This window comes from Globicephala melas, chromosome 3 (assembly GCF_963455315.2).
Source record: "Globicephala melas chromosome 3, mGloMel1.2, whole genome shotgun sequence".
Taxonomy (NCBI): Eukaryota; Metazoa; Chordata; class Mammalia; order Artiodactyla; family Delphinidae; genus Globicephala; species Globicephala melas.
In genome coordinates this window covers 144,928,565-144,949,405 of record NC_083316.1, presented here as the reverse complement: position 1 = coordinate 144,949,405, position 20,841 = coordinate 144,928,565, and the positions used below count along the sequence as shown (strand labels likewise).

The 20,841-nt window shown below is 46.0% G+C and overlaps 1 protein-coding gene across 1 annotated transcript in view; it reads right to left on the bottom strand.

Moving 5' to 3' along the window:
- Positions 1–20,841, bottom strand: part of DOCK2 (dedicator of cytokinesis 2) — a 407,888-nt gene that overhangs the window by 68,041 nt on the left and 319,006 nt on the right. Inside the window, exons 30-32 of the mRNA XM_030829968.3 lie at positions 14,398–14,476; positions 4,442–4,542; positions 4,291–4,349 (exon numbers count right to left, since the gene is read on the bottom strand). Coding sequence (XP_030685828.1) covers positions 4,291–4,349; positions 4,442–4,542; positions 14,398–14,476 — 239 coding nt within the window. The remainder of the gene's footprint in view (positions 1–4,290; positions 4,350–4,441; positions 4,543–14,397; positions 14,477–20,841) is intronic.

The window sequence follows — 20,841 nt, the reverse complement described above, 5'->3', positions numbered from 1 at the left end:
ACCTTGGGAATGTCCTTGTGCCTCTCTGGGCCTCAGTGACCTCACCTGTAAAATCAGGGCATTGAATTAGATGATGTATGTATCAGATGGGGATGTAGCAGAAATCTGATCGCCATGGCTAAACCGAATAAGTTCTGCTTTAGTTTTCTTCCTTAACAAGAAGCCAGAGATGGTCAGTCCAGAGCTGCTCCTCCATCCTTAGGGTGTGACTCTGGTCTTCATGGCTTCAAGGTGGCTACCACACCTCCAGGCATCTTATTGTTTCCCAGAAAGGAAGAGGGGGAAAGACTATGGGCAAAAAATGTGTTGTGCTCATTGAATTTGTCCCCCTTCCTTTTACTTTAATTGGGAAAAAAATGTTTTCCTGAAGCCCCAGGAAGTTTATTTCTTCTGATTCTCATTGGCTAGAGCAGGGTCACATGGCCATCACCTGTTATAAGTCATTGTTAACTGAGCAAATTGTGATCATGAAAAAAAAAATCAGGGATCACTTAGCCAGGAAGAAGGATGGAATGGCTATTGTGTGGGCACTCAGCCTCGTCTGCCACAGATAGCTTCTAAGTTTCACTCTGTCTTGGATATTCCACAAATTGCACTTTAAAACCCATCATTACCCAAGGCAGTGTTCTCACTACACTGGGCCCTCATGTATACAGTGCTTAGTCCTGGTTTGGATTAGCAGATTAACCTCATTAGCACGTTAGAGAAAGTGTGCTAATGACATCATCTGGCAGAACGCGGAGTGGGGTGGGGATGGGGAACCATCCATTCACTCTGCCTCCCCTTATCCCTGAAGGAGATAGGCAAAGAGAAGGCAGCAATGTAACTAATTAGCAGCAGGAAAACCCCTTCAGGCTGATATACCTTCCTCTTCCTTGGAGCCTCCGCCATCCTTGCCAGCAGCATCCTTTACTTTTTGTTTTCTGCTGTGGACATCTGTGCCTTTGTCTGACCTCTCATAACTCCATGAACGTTTTCCTTTGGGAAATTCTACCTCCCTTGATGGATGTAGGCTTGGTGGGGGCATGGATGGAGAGGTCATCCAAGGAAGGCCAATAGAATGGTGTCCCCTGGAGACTGGACCTTTAGCAGAGTGATGCTGGGAGGGAACATTCTGAAGGCAATGTCACACCACCTGTCGTGGATCCTTGAGTGTCTCTGGCCCTACCCTTCGTAGCCCATTTCCCCTTCCCCTTCCCATAAGTACCTTCCCTGATTAAGGCGGCCACAGTCAGCATCTCTTTCTTGCAACCCCCAAACCCTAACAAGTATATCTTTTAATTACATTAATTCATCCTACAGGTACTTGAATACATCAAGAAGTTTGTGATGCTTCTGGACAAACACTCGTGCCAGGGTACTTGCCCTGAATCTAACTCTAATCCACTCCAGGATCCCGTACACACCTCTTTGTCTCTCTGTGCCTTAGTTTCCTCATTGGTAAAATGGTGGGTTGGACCAGACCTGTAGCTTCAAACTATTCTCTGAAGTACTTCAGGATTTCTCCCCAGAAAATCCACAGGGCTCTACATGGGAGCTCAGGAGAGGCCCATTATAATGGGCTCTGGGCCCCCCACTCGACTTCAATTAGAATAGCTTGGCTTTCATCCAATTTCTGTGTTGAGCAGGATTTTTTTTTATTGGTCCTCAGCTAAAAATAGACGTTTGAAAAATGCTGGACAATATGATCTCTAAAGGGCCCTTCCAGTTCTGATGTTCTGTGATTCTAAGCAGGTGGAATATTTGGTAACATCTTTTCATTCATCAGCATAATTGGGAACACAGGAACGCCTGCCAAAACATAATCTATATCTAAATAAAATCTTCTGTGTGCAAAACAACGGCAATGAAGGACATTCAGAAAAGAGCAGGCTGTGTGGAAGAACTAGAAACAAACAAAGCACAGATCCCTGCTTTGCAATTCTGGCAACGCTTGATATGTAGATCTGGGAAAGGAAGCCCACCACGGCTTTACCTCCTCTTTGCTGTTGTAAAGCAAAGAACGCAAACTCATATGCAAACCGAATCTGGGCCCCATGTTTCACTGGACACATTCAGTGTTTTAAAAACTTGCAATTAGTTATCACCAATATTCATAAACTGGAAAATGCATTTAAAAATTATGTTTCCTGGCTCCTTTTGAAAAAACGGAAGATGTGACAGTGTCGGCCTTGCATTGTAAAAGGACGGCAGTCAACCAGAGCAGGACAGCAACTGCCCCTTTTAGCTGGGGCACATCTGCTTCACTCTGCTGCAGGCCCACCTACTCCTTCCTATAATCCTGACCCCTGAGGCCAGATGCTGGCTACCAGGTAGGCCTTCACTGGCACTATGCTTTTTTGTTTTTCCCTATTGCAGGGTAATGGTGAATGAAGCATAAAGTATTTCTTACATCCCTGTCATTATCCAAAGTGGAAAAACAAAAGATAGAGTGAGAAAGGTATGCTGTTCTAGAAAAACAGGGCAGAGATGGTATTTATTTATGATAGTGGCTTACAAATGGGGGTAATTCTGTATACACACATGCACGTGCACACACACACACAGACACACACACACACACACATGACATCTGGCAATGTCTAGAGACTTTTTTGGGTTAACCCAACTAAGGAGGATCTGGTGGGTAGGCATCTGGTGGCTAGAGGTCAGGGATGCTACTACGTATCCTACAATACATAGGGCAGCCACCACAACAAAGAATTGTCCAACCCCAAATGTTGACAGTACCCTGCTTTATGGATTTCTGTGGGTTTAACATACATCAGCCCCTTCACTCTTTTACATTACCTGCCTGGGCCCTGCCCGGGCCCTGCCCTTCAGGCCTTAGTGACACAGGCCTGGCTTTGATGACTACTGAGCTAGAACAGGAAAATGAGGCTCCCTCCTGATGGCAAGAGGGTGAAAATAATGATAAAAACTCTGATATGGGTGTGGCCTCCATGGCCTCACTCTCCCAGTATTTGCTCTCATGATCCTCGTAAGCACCCTGGGAGAAGATGCTGTTTCCCCAGGTTAGGCCCAGTGTCACTCAGTCCCCTGGCTTTGGGGCCCCAGGCAGAGATGTAGAGTCTGTTCTGGGCCTGGTTCCCCAGCTCTCACTTTGATTTTGTGAGCCAGTCCACAACCCTCCTGTTACCAGTATGTGCTCTTGGCCTGAGTTGAGTTGCTGCCAGCAAACACAAAACCCAGGCTGATATCCACTGTGCTTTCCCCACAACGAACGGGCCTTGCTGGAAAGGGTGAGGAACGGCTGTCCAGGAAATCAGATGGGAACTGAAAGACACTAAGATGTCTGGGGAGGCAAGAAGCAAAGTCAGGGGAGGTGATACAGGTTGAATCTAAGAGATGGGCACAGCACTGCAAGTGCTTGACTGAAGAGGGCCCACATCCGGGCCCAGGGCAGAGCAATTCGGCAGCAGAGAGTCAAGGAGGGTGCACAAAAATCGGAGGTGAAAATGGTTCATTACTTTTTACTATTTATTCATCCATCCATCTACCCATTCATCCTTTCCGCACCTATTTATGGAGCAGGATTCAGGCCTTGGGCGAGGTATGTGGCCCCCAGCCTCGTGGAATCAAAACCAAGCTCTGGGATTTGCCACTGTTTCATCTCAAGCAAGTTGCTTCCCTCTCTGAGTTTCCTGATCAGTAAAAGGAGCAGGTAATGTTTCCATCTTGCAGGAGGTGATGTGAAGACTAGATAAAGATCTCCTTAGCCCTGGTCTGACTCAGACCCTCCCTAAATGCCTGGCGGACTCCATCTCCCCTTCTTTCCTCCCACAGATGCCACTCAGCTCACACAGGATTCCTGCAGCTCACTGAAGCAGGGACAGCTTCTGGGGTCACGTTTCAGCTCAAACATACCGCAAAAGACCTTCGTCTTCCATGGAAACAATTCTCCCCCATGCGGTTGGAGGGTCTTTTGTAGATCACTACATCACATAGGAAGCGGGATGCAGAACGGCCACCAGTCAGCAGAAAGCACACGTGTGACGTGTACTCCCACAGCAGTCATGCTCTTTCTCCTTCTTGTAAAATCCAGTTTGAGTTCTTAACCCCTCAGGGGCACCAAGGAGAAGCAGATCCACAGCTGTTTTGGGGGGTGGGATTTGGGGGATGGGCACCCTCTCTCATCAGGCACTTATTAAGGACCCGGGGCGCGTACAGCGATAGACTATTATTTCAAGCTCCCACTGCTGAAGTCCCCATGGCCCTCTAACGGATGGTCTTCAAGAAGGAGCCTGGCCTGTGCAGATGGTGTCTGTCTGGTTGTGTGTGCCTACTCACCAAGTTTGTACCACATATCACGGATGGAGAAGCCAATTAGCCGTCTCATGTCCCCGTACCTAGGAGGAACAAAAAATGTCTGCTTCAGTCACCATCTCAGAGATTCTCATGAACCCCTACCCCCCTTTCAAGAGATCCAAATGCAACCTACTTATTCAGGATTTTGTTGTATTTGGCGTGTGAGAACTGCTCCAGCTGCAGAGAATCCTGAGTGATAAAAGCCACCGCCAGATGAAAATAGTTGTTCCACAGCTGTAAATGAAAGAGTGGAGAACAGTCACGGAGAGGGTCTGAAGTGGGAAAGCATATTAAACGCTGGGTAACGTGAATAATTTATGAAGATGGCAGAAGACCGAGGCAGAACCAGTTTAATTCTGTGCGCTGCAATTTTCTAACTGGCACTGACTCTGAAATTAACATCCCGGCCAGAGCGAGGATAACTGATGGATTTCTCTAGGTGCCGACCACATCCTCTCTCTGACAAATCTCTGGATTTGGGCAAGGAGGAAGACTTTAGGGCTGCTTTTTCATTGTTGTTGTTTTGCTTCATTTTGTTTTTTTGAAAGACAAGTCGCCCCAGCTGGGTGCCCTGGTGAGCTGGTTCTCTGCCCTAGAAGTAGAGGGTGATGAGGGATTAAGTATTTCAGAGCCTCTCAGCCTCTACGGAAGTCCTCCCTAATTCACCCGACAGCTCAGAGGACCAGCCTGCAACCTATTCCAGCTTAGAATATTTTGCCTTTTCCTTCTCTTTAGTTCAATGGTTCTGAAGTGTGGCTCTGCTCAGCAGTACCAGCAGCACGTGGGAGCTCATTAGAAATGCAAATGCTCTGGACCCACCCCTGACCTACTGAATCGGACCCCAGAAATCCGTGTGTTCACAAGTACTCTGGGTGATTGCAATGCTAATTTGAGTTCAAAAACCACTGAGGGCCAAGTTTACAGGTAAGCTTGTCATAACCATCACATTTACATGATCTCTTGGTGCTAAATGAAGAGACTAATACTAGAACCCACTCCACGGCTCATGGTGAAAGAGATCAGGTCAAGTGTGCAGCGCAGGGCAAGGGCTCCAAAGATTAGCAGCAGTGACAATGATATTGACACAGGATACAGAACCGAGATGGAGACCCAAACCAAGGTATTGTTGAGCCTCAGTGAACCCATCTGCAAAAGGGGTACCTGTGTATCCACTGCAGAGGGTTATGGTAAAGATGATGTGTTTAAAGGGCATGAATCTCAGTAAGAGCTCCAAAGCACTGGTTTGCCCTATTATTCTTTTCATTATTCAAGTGACTCCTTTGGTACCAAAGCAAATAGTACAACCTGGTGCCTTCGGAGCTCAGGGGCAATTATTATGAGATGCCATGGCCCTGCAAGGAGCAGGTGGGGGGCGGCTTTGCTGGACAAAGCCCACACACTTCCAGCCTCCTCTAAACATTGACTAGCAAGGGGAGGGTTAACACCAGCTGGGGAAATCACCTGCCAGTGTGACCTTCATCCTTCACTCAAAGATGTTCATCGGAAGTTTCAGATGGCCAAGACTAAATGAAAGGCAGCTCTACCCTTGATAAAGCCCCTACTGCTGCCCAGAGTATTACTTTCATTTGGGCTTGTGGTTCCAGTTTCAGAAAGGAGCAAAACAAGCCCTTCATTTTACCATGAGCCAGGAACTTTCCCACACATCCCTCCTTTCATCTCTCAAAACTTGGTAGCCATTATTAGGCCCATTTTACAGTTGAGGACACTGAGGCTTAGAGGGCTTAAGTATTTTGCCTAAGGTCACACAGCTTGTTAAACATACAGCAGAGCTGCGATTTAAACCCAAGCCTTCTGATTGACGTTCAAGTCTCTTTCTACACGCTGCGATCAGTCTTTAGCTGAGGATGCATTAACACATATTTATTGAACATCTTCAATGGGCCAGGCATTGCCATCACGTGGGGATAGGGCAATGGTTATACAGACAGCTGTCCCTGCCCTTGTGCAGCTCATACTCTGTTGAGGAAATGAGCTTTCCTTCTTTTACTTGAAACTTTATCTCCCAGAGTCCAAAAAGACCAAGTCTCTCCAGGGGTGCAGTGAAGTGACCTCCTGGCTTGTGGCCCCCGTAAAGTCAACTCTGCACACAGAAGCCGGAAGGATCATATCGTATCACTCCCTTCCTCAAAGTCCTCCAAAAACTGCCCATCACCCTGAGAATCAGATCTCAGGCTCCTCTGTTTCCGTAATAACCTCGCTTATCCAAACACAGTAAAGGTCAGGGCGTCTCTCAGCCACTCTGACTGTCCTTCCTCCTGGCGTCTCTCAGCCACTCTGACTGTCCTTCCTCCTGACGTCCCCATGACTTGCAGGTTCTGAAAGTGTACTGTTTTGGTCTGTGTAAGCCCAGAGCTTACACCTCCTCCCGTCTAAGACAAGGATATGAAACCACAAGCCAAGGAACGGGAAAACTTGGTCATAGGACATGTAATGGGTTATTTCTAGGGTGAAAAATTCCTGAATTTAGGGGATTTCATGAGAATAATCAGGTTACAACAGGAAATAGGTATGTGACAAAGTAAGTTGAACTGGTATCACTTTTGAGAATAATTCCAGAAATCCCCCTCTCCCAACCATGTTTGAGAATACCTAGACACTGTCAAATCTAATTAAGCTTCTTGCTAGCCTCTATTCTACCTGACTTGGTCCTTCAAAAATGTTTTCTGTCACACATTCCTGATTTTCTTTTTTAAAGTTGAGATATAATTCACATATCATAACATTAACTTTTTAAAGTATATCATTCAGTGGGTTTGAGTATACTCACAAGGTACTACTACCTAATTTTAGAACATTTTCATTGCCCCAAAAAGAAACCGTCCACCCATTAGCAGTCACTTCCATTCTTCCTTCCTCCTCAGCCCCTGGCAACCACAAAGCTGCTTCTGTCTCTGTGGATTTGACATTTCATAGAAATGGAATCAGAAAATATGTGACCTTTCCTTAGTGTCTGGCTCCTTTCACCACGCATGACCTTTTCAAGGTTCATCCACGTTGTCACAGGTGTCAGTCCGTCATTTCTGTTTATTGCTGAATACTATTCTGGGTATAAATATATATGGACGTACCACATTTTGTTTATCCCTGATGGACATTTGGTTTGTTTCCGCCTTTTGGCGATTATGCTGCTATGAACATCTACATGTGAGTTTTTGTGTGGATGTGTGTTTTCAGTTCTCTTGGGTATATACTTAGGAGTGCACCTGATTTTCTTTTGACTTCTCTCCTTGAAGATCTTCGTGGACCATGAGACCATAGATACAGTGCTGCTTCTTCTTGGTGGATCAGAAATGGTGCCCCTAGGTGTCTCACCCACAGCCCCTGCCCAGTTCTGCCCATGAGGCTCTGTGGGTCCAACTTTGGAACGGAGGGAAGGCCGTCATGGTCAGTGGCTCTGTGCAGTGCCTGAGAGCTGAGCAGTGGCCACAAATAGACACGGCTGGGCACTCATGATACTTCTTGCCTGAACCTTCCTTGACTCTTGCTCCTGAAGAATCAGAACCAAATGAACTAACCTGGCTTTTCAGGCAATTTCCAGTGTTATCTCCCTCAGCAAACTGCCTGGGGAGGGGGCAGGGGCTGATCTGCTCAGACTCACAGATAGAACACAAGCGTCTTGGCCTCCGTGGCTTTGCTCACAGTGGTTCTCACACCTGCAGCATCTAACTTCCATCCTTTCATCAAAGCCCAGTTCGAGACCCACTTCCTTCATAAGGCCTTCCCAGAAGGCAGAGCACATCAGGTATGCTCAGCCCTTCCGGATCTGAGGAGCACTTAGTAGGTGCAACCACAGACATGGGTCCATCGTTCCGCACCTGACCTTGTGCTCCACTCACTTCCCGTGACAGGATCCTCCAGCGGTTAAGAGCACATGCCTCAGTGTCTCACAGACTAGGGAATGGATACCAGTCTCTCTCTTACTAGCTGAGCCGTCTTTGGCTAGCTACTTGACCTTTCTGAGCCTCATTTTCCTTACTTGTAAAATGGAAAAAATATGGTAACTACCATAAAGGATTGTTGTAAGTACTGGTCGTAGAGCATTTGTAAGCCCTGTCTTTTCCGATTGTAAGTTCCACCAGTACCAAGGGTTCTGGCTTCTACTTATTTGTATCCCTAATGCTAAATTCAGTACGATGGCTTGAATACAGTTGTGCTCCAGAAAATATTTATTTATTGATCACCATTTTGTTAGAGAGATTCTCCAGTTGTTTCAAAAGATCCCAGATTTTTCTTTCCTCCCTGGCCCAAGCTGCCTGGTGGCATTTTATTAACAGCCCAGCCTGGATGGCTCAGAGAAGCCACAGAATCTTTGGCAAAACACACAGGTTCCTTTTCCCCGGGGAAGAAGTAAGGTGATTTCTGATTGGGAATTTCATCTTTTGAAATCGTAGGACAAAAGAAGGTTAAAGCTGGAATAAATTTAAGGGTCATCTGGTCCAAATCTATTACTTCGCAGATGTAAACAGTGAGATCCAGATAAATTAAACAACCACCCAGTCATACCGCTAGTGGGTGTAATTAGAATTCAGCTATTTTTAATTAACTCTCAAAAAATTATAAATGTAATATACACACAGTGAAAGAAATTAAATGACTGAAAAGATTAAATAATCAAAAGTTATTTTCCATCCTACCTTGGACCCTAGTCTAATTCCCCAGAAGAAAATGTTGCTAACAATTTCCTGGATATCCTTCCAAAAATTTTTGTGTATAAACAAACATATGTATAGACATCTTTTCTTAATAGTCTGCTATACTTTGCTTTTTTCTCTCATCAATATTTCTTGCAGATGTTTCCACATTAGCATACACAGATCTGCTTCATTCTCTTTTATTGCTGCATGGTCTTCTGCTCTAAGAATGTACTTTAATTGTAACCAATTTCCTATTTATAGACATTTAGCTTGACTCCAACTTTTTTCTTCTTTAGCATTGGTGCTGTAATCAACATCCTTGTTTATATATCTTTATGCATGAGAGACTGTTATGTAGTATACATTCCTAGACGTGGAACTGCTAAGGCACAGGGTCTATGCAGATATTGTTATTGTTTGTGTTGTCTTTGTTGTTTGTTTTCATAGATACCGTCAGGTCACCTTCCAGAATTCCAATCCAATTACAAGTTCCACTGTCATGGGCAAGTTACCCTACCTCTCTGAGACTTTAGATAGTATCTAAAGGGGGTACTTATAAGGACAAAATGAGGAAATTGCTACCTAGTAAACTCCTACTCAGCCTTTTGATCTCAGTTCAAAAATCACTTCCAGGGGAAGCCTTCCCAGCCCGCCTGGACTAAACTAGATCCATCCATTATCTGCCCTCATTACACCCTGTTCACAGGATTCATGACATATTTTAAGCAGAACTAATTTATTTTCTGTCTCCTCTACCGGATGTAAGCATCATGCAAGCAAGAAACTCATCTTTTTACTCCCTGTTGTATATCCAGTGTCTAGGATCATGTCTAACCCAACATGTACTCAGGAAATATTTGTTGAATGAGTTCATTAATGAGCCCAGCATGCCGCATGTGTTCTTGTTAAATCCTCCCCAGAAACTATGCTACTGGTATTATGATTCTCCCCATTTTAGAGAACAGGGAACTGAGGCCCAGAGAGGTTGACTAACTTGCCCAAGGTCACACAGTTACAAAATGATGAAGCTGGCATTTGAATCCAAGTGCATCTGTCTCCAGAACTTGCATTCTTTAACCACTCTGCTCTTCTGTTAAAATTGCTCTTCTTCTTCTCTCTTGGTTCTTGTTAGCCTTTGTCGTTGGTTGAGTTTTCCACTGGTTCATCAGATATCTTTACAGCAGAGACATCAAGAATGTCTGATCCTATAAGTTTCTTTCTCAATGGCCTTGAATTATTATTTACCCCAAATTCTTATTTAAAAAAAAAAAAAGACCCAACACCCAGGGTTGTTGAAATGCAGTCAGCATACCCACCTCTGTGGTGCAGAGGCCCAGCTGCCATGGCCATTGTGAAGATGCCATTGATTCTGGGAGTAAAAGTTTCCAGCTACAGATTCAGGTTGGGAACATCAGTCCAGAGGTTGTCTAGGGTCCTCAAGCTGAAGCAGGCAGGGCCGCAGAAGCTGTCCCCAAGCACGTGACCATCTTCCTGCCTGGTGGAGGCGTCCTGCCATGACCTCCCTGTGGGTAGTGCTGTGGGCCTCTTCAAGGCGCCAATGAGTGCTCCCTCTGTGTCTGTGCTCCCTCTCTCATGTATTTTGCCATCACTGGTTACACTTCCCATTATAAAGACCAAGCCTGCCCTCATTCCTCCACCAACGGCTGGGAATACTCTGGAAGCTTTTCATTTCACAGGGTCTCCAGTACAGGTTTAAAAATGATCCCAAGGTGGTCTGGTGCCCAGAAGCTGATCCAGAAATGCCTCAAGACTAAGGCTGGAATTACCAAAGGCAGAGCCAATTACAGCTTCCCAAGTAGAGAGAATGGTCTTAGTAGCAATCAGACAGCCACCTAAGATGGAAAAAAGTTATTTGGAGCCAAAGAACACATCTGAAGTGCAACCACTGATTTCTGGACCAATCAGAGTTTCCAACATGGAGAGTCTAATTCTGCAGCCAATCATTGAAGAGCTCCCTGTCCCACGGCCAGCAAAAGCTAACAAGGGCAGACTGTTTCCGGAGCTACATAGAGCTGTCTCCTAGATCCGAAAGGCACCCTGTTCCTAAGAGACAGTGCAGAAGAGTGAAAAGAGCTTGGGTATTGCAGACAGGCCTGGGGTTGAATCCCAGAAGACCCACTTAATAGTTAGGTGACCTTTAACAGGAAAGTCAACCACTTCTCTGAAGCTCAGTTTCGTCACCAGTAAAATGGGTATATCCCAACCTAATAGGATCATGATTAAGGGTCAAAATGCCCTAAGTCGATGCCTAATAAAGCTTAGTCACCTTCTTCAAAAGTTTGGATGCTATAAGATGGATTTATAGTCTGCTATTGAGACCCCAAGATCTTTGAAGGCAGGCCAGTGCTCTGTTTTGCTTCTGAGTTTCTCAAGGCATGTTGCAACAGCCTGGACTCATGAGAATTGCTCTGAAACAAAAATTCTCACTGAGTTAAACTCGAAATCCTCTCTTGGTCTTCCCTGACCATGCAAACAGATGTGAATCTCAAGGCCCAGCATCTTGAATAGGGCCTGGGAATGCAAACTTTTTTAGCCCCAAGCAGGAAGCATCATTTTTCTAATTCCCAGGTCTTGTCACCTACAGAACGGCACCCACAGAGCTCCTTGCTTTTTGCCCTTTGAATCATAAAACCACAGTTCTGGAAAAGATATTAGGGCTAATCTCATTGTACTTGCCCCTCCTCTGGGCAGCAGCTGGCAAGGGCAGCCGCGCTTAGTGGTGGATGCTGTTCCTGCTGATATTAAAGGCATAATTAATGAAACGGTAAGAAGAAAACGAGGCGTGTTCCAGGCAGGGTACAGAGAACAAATCCATTCTCACACAAGTGAGGAGAAGGTAGGAGAACAAAGATAGGTTTGAAGAATGATCCTGTTCTTGAGTGCTTCCCACTAAATATCTGTGGAAGTCTCATTCGAAAAGGAGATTTATTTCATTTTGTAATGTTGGCCGCTTTCCCGTTTTACAAATCTTGTGGGTGTGACAGCCCTAGGCAGTTGTTGTGGTGACCAGAAAGATGCCTCCCTACTGTTCTGTTGGCTGAGGACTGACATGTGGGTTCCCAGACCTGACACACTTAGGACCACCACCACCGTCATCATCATCACATCAAAATGATAATTATTGTAATTATAATGAGCTAACATTTATTAACCATTTATTAACTACCATGTTCCCAGCATTCTAGGTATTTTACACGAATTAATTCACTGAATCCTCTCAACAATCCAGAGAAGTAGCTACTATTAGTGTCATAATTTGATGTTGAGGACACCGGGGCACAGAGAGGTGAAGTAATTTGCCTAAAGCCACACAGCTCATAAGCTCAAACCTTCCATGTATGAAACCCCCACTTCTCTGGGGCACTCTCAGATGCAGATCTTCTTTCAGGAAAACTGGATAAAACCTAAAAGAATGGCATGAAGGACTAAAGCTGAGCTTCTCTTGGAAAGTACCGCTCTAAGACCACGGAGGAGAGCCAGAGGCAGGAAATCAGGTCCAAGGCTACAATTACCAAAGCCCACGGAAAGAGATGAACAAACCAGCCAACGGTTTTATGGCCCAAACACGGCCTTGCCACTGGCCCCTAGGTGTGTTCTTCCGAGCTGCCCCTCCAAGAAAGCAATGGCCTTATTAACTTCCCTGATCGTACTCGTAACCAGAGCCTGCAGGCACCTGGGCCACATTTGGAAAGGGATCAAACACTTGTCCTGATTCAAACAGCCAAAGTGACATGTTTTGTTTCCATGTCAAAGATTTATAACTCTCACCCAGACCCTGCCAAACAGTCAACCCAACGTGGTGGTGAAACTCTATCTCTAGCATGTGGCTGCAGTGATCTGCAGGCTCTGGGGCCAGCCACTGCTGTGCTTTCGTCCCACCTCTGCACTGACACGCTGTGTGACTTCAGGCTATCTGCTTGTCGCCTGGGAGTCTTAGTGTCCACATCCCTCCAGTAGAGAAAATAAGAGTCATAGTAACTACCTTGTAGGGTAGTTGTAAGGACTGAGAAAGATAACGCATAAAGCGCTTCTTGTGAGATGTGCACGTACACTGCTGTCAGAGAATGGCAGCTGTTCTCTTCATCATCATTATCATTACAGTTCAGTCGCCTGATTTAAATGCAAGGTAGTGGGAGAGAATCTCATTCAAAGATAACATTTATTAAGTATTTATAGGCCGGTGCTGTCTAGCAGAGTGGATCTCACAGACCTCAGCCCAGGCATCACCTCCCCAAGGAGACCTACTATGTGCCAGGAACACAGCATAGATTCCCTGTGAGTACAGGTCTTCACACTCCCGACTCCCGAAGCTTACCTTCTACCAGAGGAAAGAAAGAGAACAGGCATGTAGGCAAATAAGAAAGATGGCACGGAGTGCTATGAAGAGACTACAGCAGGCTAAGTGGTGATACACAGTGGCCATGGGGTTGTTAGGGGACCTTCGGAGAGGAATCAGGCAGGGGAGGCCTCTTGGAGGAGGAAGTGTTTGATCGGAAACTGTTGGGACCCTCCTTACAAGTGAGTTCCCCTAGCAAGTGCCTTGGCACGTTCCCGTTCTGGAAAAACCCTACGAAGTAGCGAGGGGAGGTGTTGTGGAGCATCTTACAGATGAGTCAGCTGAGGCACGGATGCAGTCCAGGCCTTGCCTGAGGCTCCTCGGCTGGCCAGAGGCCAGAGCCCAGACAGGAACTGAAACCCCAGACGAGCAGGCAGAAAAAGCCATCGCCCCAGTTTGCTGGCCACTCCCTAAGCTTGTGCTGTGAGAGATCCTGGGGGTCAGAGGCTTCCCTGGAGGGGGGATCCCCTTTTAAGGGTCTCCTCTCTCACACCTCCAGCCAGAGGTAGCAACCTGAACTTGTCCACAAGGCTTTGAAGAGCTGGTTCTTCTTGCCTGGGCCCTGAGCAGATGTGTCGCCCTGTCTGCCCCAGGGGCATGCTTTGAAGCCCCTGAACCTCACAGAGTCCCCAGGTCTTGTCTGAGCACTAAAAGTGGTTTCTGGAGGAATCAGAAAATCACAGAAATGTACTAGTGAGCTTTATCTTTCAGTATCTGAGAATGGCTGCTTTTCTAGGCTCCAGTGAATAAAAAAGTAAGAAAAAAATTAATACATATTTAAAAGGTGGCACCCACTTTGACAATGAATGACTGCAAGTCTCCTCTTCAACACAAGATACATCATACGGTCACATTTGCATATGCTGCTCAGTTGATGACTATTTAATCAAGGGCCTGGTTCCAAACGCTGAGTACTTCCCGCCCTCCCCTCTCCCCGCCATGGCTCTGTGGAAACACCCGGAGACACAGACATAGCTTCCGAGTGTTTTGGGATGTGTCTGATGGAGCAGTTAGCCCAGATTGCTGGAGCAGCCCAGCCAGGGCACTCCAAGGGCAAGTCTGGCGCCTCACACTCACCTGAAACTCAAAGTTCGTGTTTTCCAGGAACTTCTGGTTCATGGTTTCTGCAAACTTGTTGATAGCTCTCAGGAAGACCCTGGAAGAAGGCAGAAGGTCACCAGGCCATCTGAGCACGCTACCCCAAACATTCCTCCCCCATGCTTCAGACTGAAGTTCCTTTAGTTCCAAAGACCCAAGGAAGAGGTTCGTTGACCCACATTAACACCTGCTCTCACTGTAGACCTGAGGCCATGTTTGCCCTGCCCTGCCTGTCTGTTTGACTTCCTTTAGAAAATCTGTATTGTCTCTTGTTTAAACTGTTACAAGCCTGTGTCAGAAAATTCATGCCATGCAGGAAGACAGAAAAATTGCCTCCTCCTAAATCAAATAAATAAACGAACAAACGACACACCAGCAATCCTATCATCTGGGGAAAACCATCACTGACATTTTGACGAACATAATTTCAAAGGTCTCCCTAGACATATATACACAAACGATATTATAAAGATAGCATTTTGATAAATGGGGTTAAACGATAAATTCTGTTTCACAGCCTCTTTTACTCAACAATAAATTGTGTGTTCCTTTCATGCCAGTGAATTCAGATATATATCATCCCTTTTAATCACTGAAGAGCATTCTATTGTATAGATGTATCACAGCGTATTGCATCAGTCTTATTGATGGACCTTTATGTTGCTTCTCAGCATTTTCTGTTATAAACAGTGTTTCAATGATCACTCTTCCATGTATGCCTTGCACCTCCCATATATACCTCTTCTCCACTCTTCTTCTCGAGATGGTAATGCTGATCAAATCTTACACGTATTGAACATTTTGTTACCTCCTGTCAAATTGTGTTTCTTCTTGAATGTCTTCCCATCCATCCCTTCCTCTCCTTCCTCCCTACTCTCTGGTCTTACAGCCTCTTCTTATCTCTCTCCCTTTCAGCCTCCAGAGTGAGTTGCCCTATGGAACAGTTCCAATCCTGTCGTTCACCCACCTCAGTGGCTCCCCACTGCCCACAGGAGAAATCTAAACTCTTTCTCTTGACCGTCAATGCTCTCCATGATTGGACCCCACCTTCTTTGCTAGGATCCTTTCTCACTATTACTTTGTGCTTCTGGTTGTTTTCTGAGTTCACAGCTGTATTCTTCCTTTGTATAGAATGCCCCCTCCTTCTAATTGTTTCAGGGCAGGGTCTGCTGCATCTTTCAGGCCCTCAGAGGACAGTCAGTACAACTGCCTTTCCAGACTTCATCATGGTCTGCGAATGAGCTATTTGTGTGACTCAGTAACGACTGTCTCCTCCAACTAGACTGTGCTTTCCTTGAAATGAGAGACTCCCTCTATGATCTCATCTACTCTCCAATCTACATGCCTTTGAGTCCCAAATTTTATATCTTCATCCCTGGCCTTTCCCCTGAGCTCCAGCTTGCATTCCAGCTCTCTGCTCTATACCTTCACTTGGACGACTAATAGGCATTGCAAGCATACATGTCAAAAGCTTGACTCCTATTACCTGCCCTCTTTCTGTCGTCCTCCCATCTAAGCTGAAAACAACTCCATTCTTCCAGTTGCTCAAGGGGTAGGGGGACTTAGCATCCTTGACTTTCCTCTTTCTCTCACATCCTACACCTGACCTGTCAGCAAAACCTCTTAGCATTACTTTCAAAATATATCCAAATGCAACTACTTCTCGTCACTCACTGCCACTGACCCGAACCAAGTCACCATCATTTCTGTCCTGGATTTTTGCAGTCACCTCCCAAGCTGCTACATGCCCAACTGTGGCCAAGTCTCCACTGTGTGTGTGTGTGTGTGTGTGTTTGTTTGTAAAATCTAAAAGGGCAGGGGCCAGATCTTCCCTGTACTACTGTCTATAATCTTTGATTAACAGAGGACAATCAATAATTTCTCTACTGAGTGGCTGGTCCAGGGAAAATGTCTATTTGGCTACCCGTGGGAAGCCAGTAAAAGGAAGTGTTTATCAGCAGGTTATTGCTTTGGCTAATAACTGGGACTCAATTCTACATGGGAACTTCTGAGTTTAGACTGTAGCGAACATACTTGAGCATCAGAAGTGTCCTGGGCTATTTACCCATTAATACCAGCCCCCCCATGGTTGAAAGTTGCTCTTACGGACATTAAGTCCCTAGCACTTCTGGCCTGCCCTGCAGGTGGGCTGAGAACTCTCCTGTAGCCAGAGAAAGCCCAGAGAATGAAAGAAGTAGGAAGCTCTCAGGATGCATGGGAAATGCCCACCGAAGCTGCAGGTATATTTTGGGTGGGCCACGAGTGTGGGAAGGGCAACTACAGCATGTGCTACACCAGTCATTGCTATTTGGGAAGCTGGGCTAGGTGTTCGTTAAACACTAAATATCTGTTTTCTTTTGTTTTAAGATCAGCACTTCATTATTCGACTTTGTATAACATCCATCTGTTAGAAGCCAGAAAGAGAAAATGTACATAAAAAAGCTTTGAAAGTTACAGAACCTTGTTTAAATGTAAAGTAGCAAACAGACCTAAGACATGTAGATAAAGGTGGCCCAAGGACTAATTTTCAGTAGCACTGGGCTCTCTTCTTCATCACCTCTGAAAACTTCACCTATAAATATTTGCTGAACAAAGAAGGCAGTGTATCCTGTTATCAGGATCACGAGATTTGTGTACACACACACACACACACACACACACACAACTGGATGTGATTTCTCGCTTTGCCAATTCCCAGCTGTGTGGATTTGGGACATGTTAATGTCGTGTTTGACACCTAGTTTCCTTTTCTGTGAAACAGCAGCGATGTAACCCCTTTCGCAGGGTCCCCGCAGGGTGTAATGGCAAATGTATGGTAAGTGCTGAGCACGGTGCCTGCCACATGGTGACAACGGTAACATGGTCGCTGTGGCCGCCCAGACCCCTTTGGGTTGCTTAATCCTTCTTCCAAAGGCAGGTACCGACAGCAAAATGGACAGTCAGAGGACAAGCTGCAGCCATCAGGACCATGTACAGACAGGAAATATAAACCCCACAAAACCCTCCACCCCATCAGGCTGCCACAAGGAGAGACGTCTTTGGTTTTGTTATTCTGTCATTTGCTAATATGTCTTTGAAAAAACATCTATATTTTCTTCTTAAAGATTCGTATCTGATTCTCCAGATGGAAATGCATTGAGTGGCTGTCATATTATGTATAAACATCTCAGACAGTCTAATATGATAGCAAAATGAGGGGTTTTACACATTCTCAGTAGTTTCCATAACAGTTATTATTTTGATTGTCAACCTAAACCTCCTCTGGCTCACAAAGGCCAGCCCAATAACCAGGAAGGATTAGCTCCCTGTGCTGATGGGGGGACTGGTGGCAGAGAGGGGCTGAAGTAAATCAAGGCTCCTCCCTCTCTCTGGATTCCTCTGCAGCCACCCTCTGGGAATCAGAATATCACTTAACTTTGGTTTCCCACCTATGGGTTTGGAAAAGTATGTCTTCTGTATTCTTAAAAAAAAAAAATTGTACTTAAAGCCTAAGCATGAATATGTTGAAGTGGGTTAGAATGAAAACACACTCAACTTTTTCTGTTACTTTCAAAAATGATCTCGAAGTGTTGAAAGCAAAGTTCACGATCAACTAACAACCTCACATTTCCTGCATTTCATCCGTGATGCTTAGCAGCCTCTAAAAAAATTAATAATAATCACAGTCATGGTTACCAACGATGTGCCAGGCTCTGCGCTAAGTACTCTGCATGGATTTCTTCCGTGTTTTCTTCCCAGCTTTTTAAATTCTCACATGAACTCTCTGAGTTAGATATTGTTTGCCTTTTAGAGATGTGAGTTTAGGTAACTTTCCCAAGAACCCAGCCAATACATGTGGAACCAGTATTTAAACAAAGTTATGCTGCCTTCAGAACCTTGGTATTTAACCACCATGCTATTCTGTTCACAAAGAAATCTGTGTAATTCTGTTCAACCCAAGCTGTGAGCTCACCTTGTTAATAATGACAATGATGGGAGTCTCATGCATATATCCTGTGCCAAGTGCTCTATAGACTTTGTTTCATTTAATCCTACAAACTGAAGGAGGTGTTACTGTCGCACCCATTTAACAGAAGAGGAAACTGAGCCCTGGAACGATCAAAATATTTCCCCACATTCCCACAGCTAATAAGCAGCAGAGTCCACCCAACCTCAGGTCTGTCTTTCTTTAAAGCCCTTGCAATTAACCAGAAAGATATACTGGCTCCCCTGAAGGCCAGCCTGCATGGTGTTTTGGCACTGGGCATGCTCCTACTCATGCCCACAAGGCACAGAGCCCCTTCCCACTTAGTCCCCATTATCCTGCTGCCCTGCCCACAGCTGAGAGGGCCCAGAACCAACACTCGACTCAGGCAGTCTTCCATGGGCTGACTAGAAGCCCATGGGTAATCATATGGGTACCAGTGGGGGCACCCAAGCCTGGATAGCAGTAAATCAAGCCCTTTTAGACAGTTCAAAAGCAGGACAACCAGGGAGGATGCAACGAACCCTGCCCTGAGCAGAAGCCATGAGCAGATAATTCTGTGAGGAAGCAAAGGCCATACTGCAAGAGAAGTCAGCTGCTGTGAGCAGGAAGAAGCTGGCAGAAAGGGAGCTTGGTACCCGAGGATACCCGAGGTTGCTACCCTGAGAACTGCTCCACGGGAAGCTCACTGCAGCCACTGGACCAGGTTCCCAGTTTCCTACTTCCCTTCATGTAACAGAACGAATCCTCGTTACTGGAGGCAACTGAGAGTTCCTATGTTTCGTGTCCTGAATAAACCTATGCACCATATGCATCAGTCCTTGGACTGGATGCAGTAATGAAAGGTGCACACAGACTCCTGAAGCAGCTAGAGCAAGCCTGCCTGGGGGCACGTTCCCGCTCTGCTACTCTCCCTTGCTGTGGTCTTGAGCGTGTTGCTTTGCCTCTGGTACTCTCAGCTGCCCCATCGGTATGATGAGCCGTGGGTGAAGATGAAATGAGATGTGGTGCCGGTGGCCCGGGGCCTCAGTCCATAGGAGTCCTTAATAAATGTCAGTTGTGTGGCTATCATTATCCTTAACTGCCCAGCCACCTTGTAGCTCTGAGGCAGGAGGATCCGAAGCTGAGAACACTCCAGTGTGACAACCAACCCATGCCCACAGGTTGTATGATGTGAATGAAAGAGGGAACTGGAGGTGGACACGCCCTTTCCAGTGAGAATGCCGAAGGCAGAGAGAGGGCCTCCCTGAATCCCATTCCCCTTTGGGCTGTGATTCATGGGATGTAGTTGATTCTACTGGTCAAAACTTGAAGATGGAGATAAAAGAGGTGGCCAGAAGAAGGGAGTCCTTATTCCTCCCCTAGAAGCAGTGAAAAAGCCATTCTCCCAGAGCCTTTAAGCTGCTTCCCTCACAACACACAAGGGTTCCATGCACCAAGAGGCTAGAGTGTATCAGAGGATTCCAGCTCAGGGTCAGGGCACGGCCCACCCCAAGTACCCCTGACCCTTCTTGAGTGGTTCTGGATTCTAGTTAGGGGTGCAGCAGACTCCTGGGACTGGAATTCCATGGCCAGCTGGACATCAGGATTAGATGTGCCCTGCTGGCTATAAAACCCATGGAGAGGCCTTCTTCCGGACCATATGATTTGGAGGAGATGAGGTCTACAAAAAGGGTAGGCAGTACAAATTAATGTAGGTAGGAGAAAGGGGAAGCGGGCGACGACGATTGTCAGCACACTGATGGAGCCGCCAGCGGACTGCTGAGCACTGCCCTGCTCAGTTTCCTAGGGTCAACTATTGTGACCCTACTATGTGCCTAGTGTGTGCTGGAGACAATATTAGACCTTGAAACACGTCACCAGTAAGGTAGACAAGATCCAGCCCGATGTGCCTCTTCTGTGAAATGTTCTGGATGTTCCCAGATCATAGGAATGTGAGAACAAAAATAATAGCTCACATTTACGAAATGCTTGCTGAACACTGTTCTAACTACTTTATGCGTATTATTTCATTTTGATCCTCACAAAAATCCTTTGTGGTAGGTCTTATTAGTACCCCATTTTACAGTGAGAAAAACAGAGTCCAGAGTGGTTAAGTAACTTTACCAGAGGTAACGTAACTATAAGATGGTTCGAACCTAGGCAGTCATAAATCCTAACTTCTCTGTGCTCTGGACTCTGTGCTCTGAACTCACTACAGTGGCTGCAGCGCTTGGTCATATTTCCATGGGCATACTTACTGTCTCACCAACAAGACTGTAAGCACCCTGCCTTCTGGGGCCATGGCGTAGATGGGCTCCGGATGCCCGGGACACTCAATATGTATGTGTTGATTGGTTCCATTTAGAGAAGCTTTAGGGATGCGTATAAATCCCCAACGGCCACCACTTGCCCCCTGCCCAAAATGTTGAATTTCCAGATTGAGGTGCAGATGGAGGAGAGGAAAAGAGGTTCCTAGG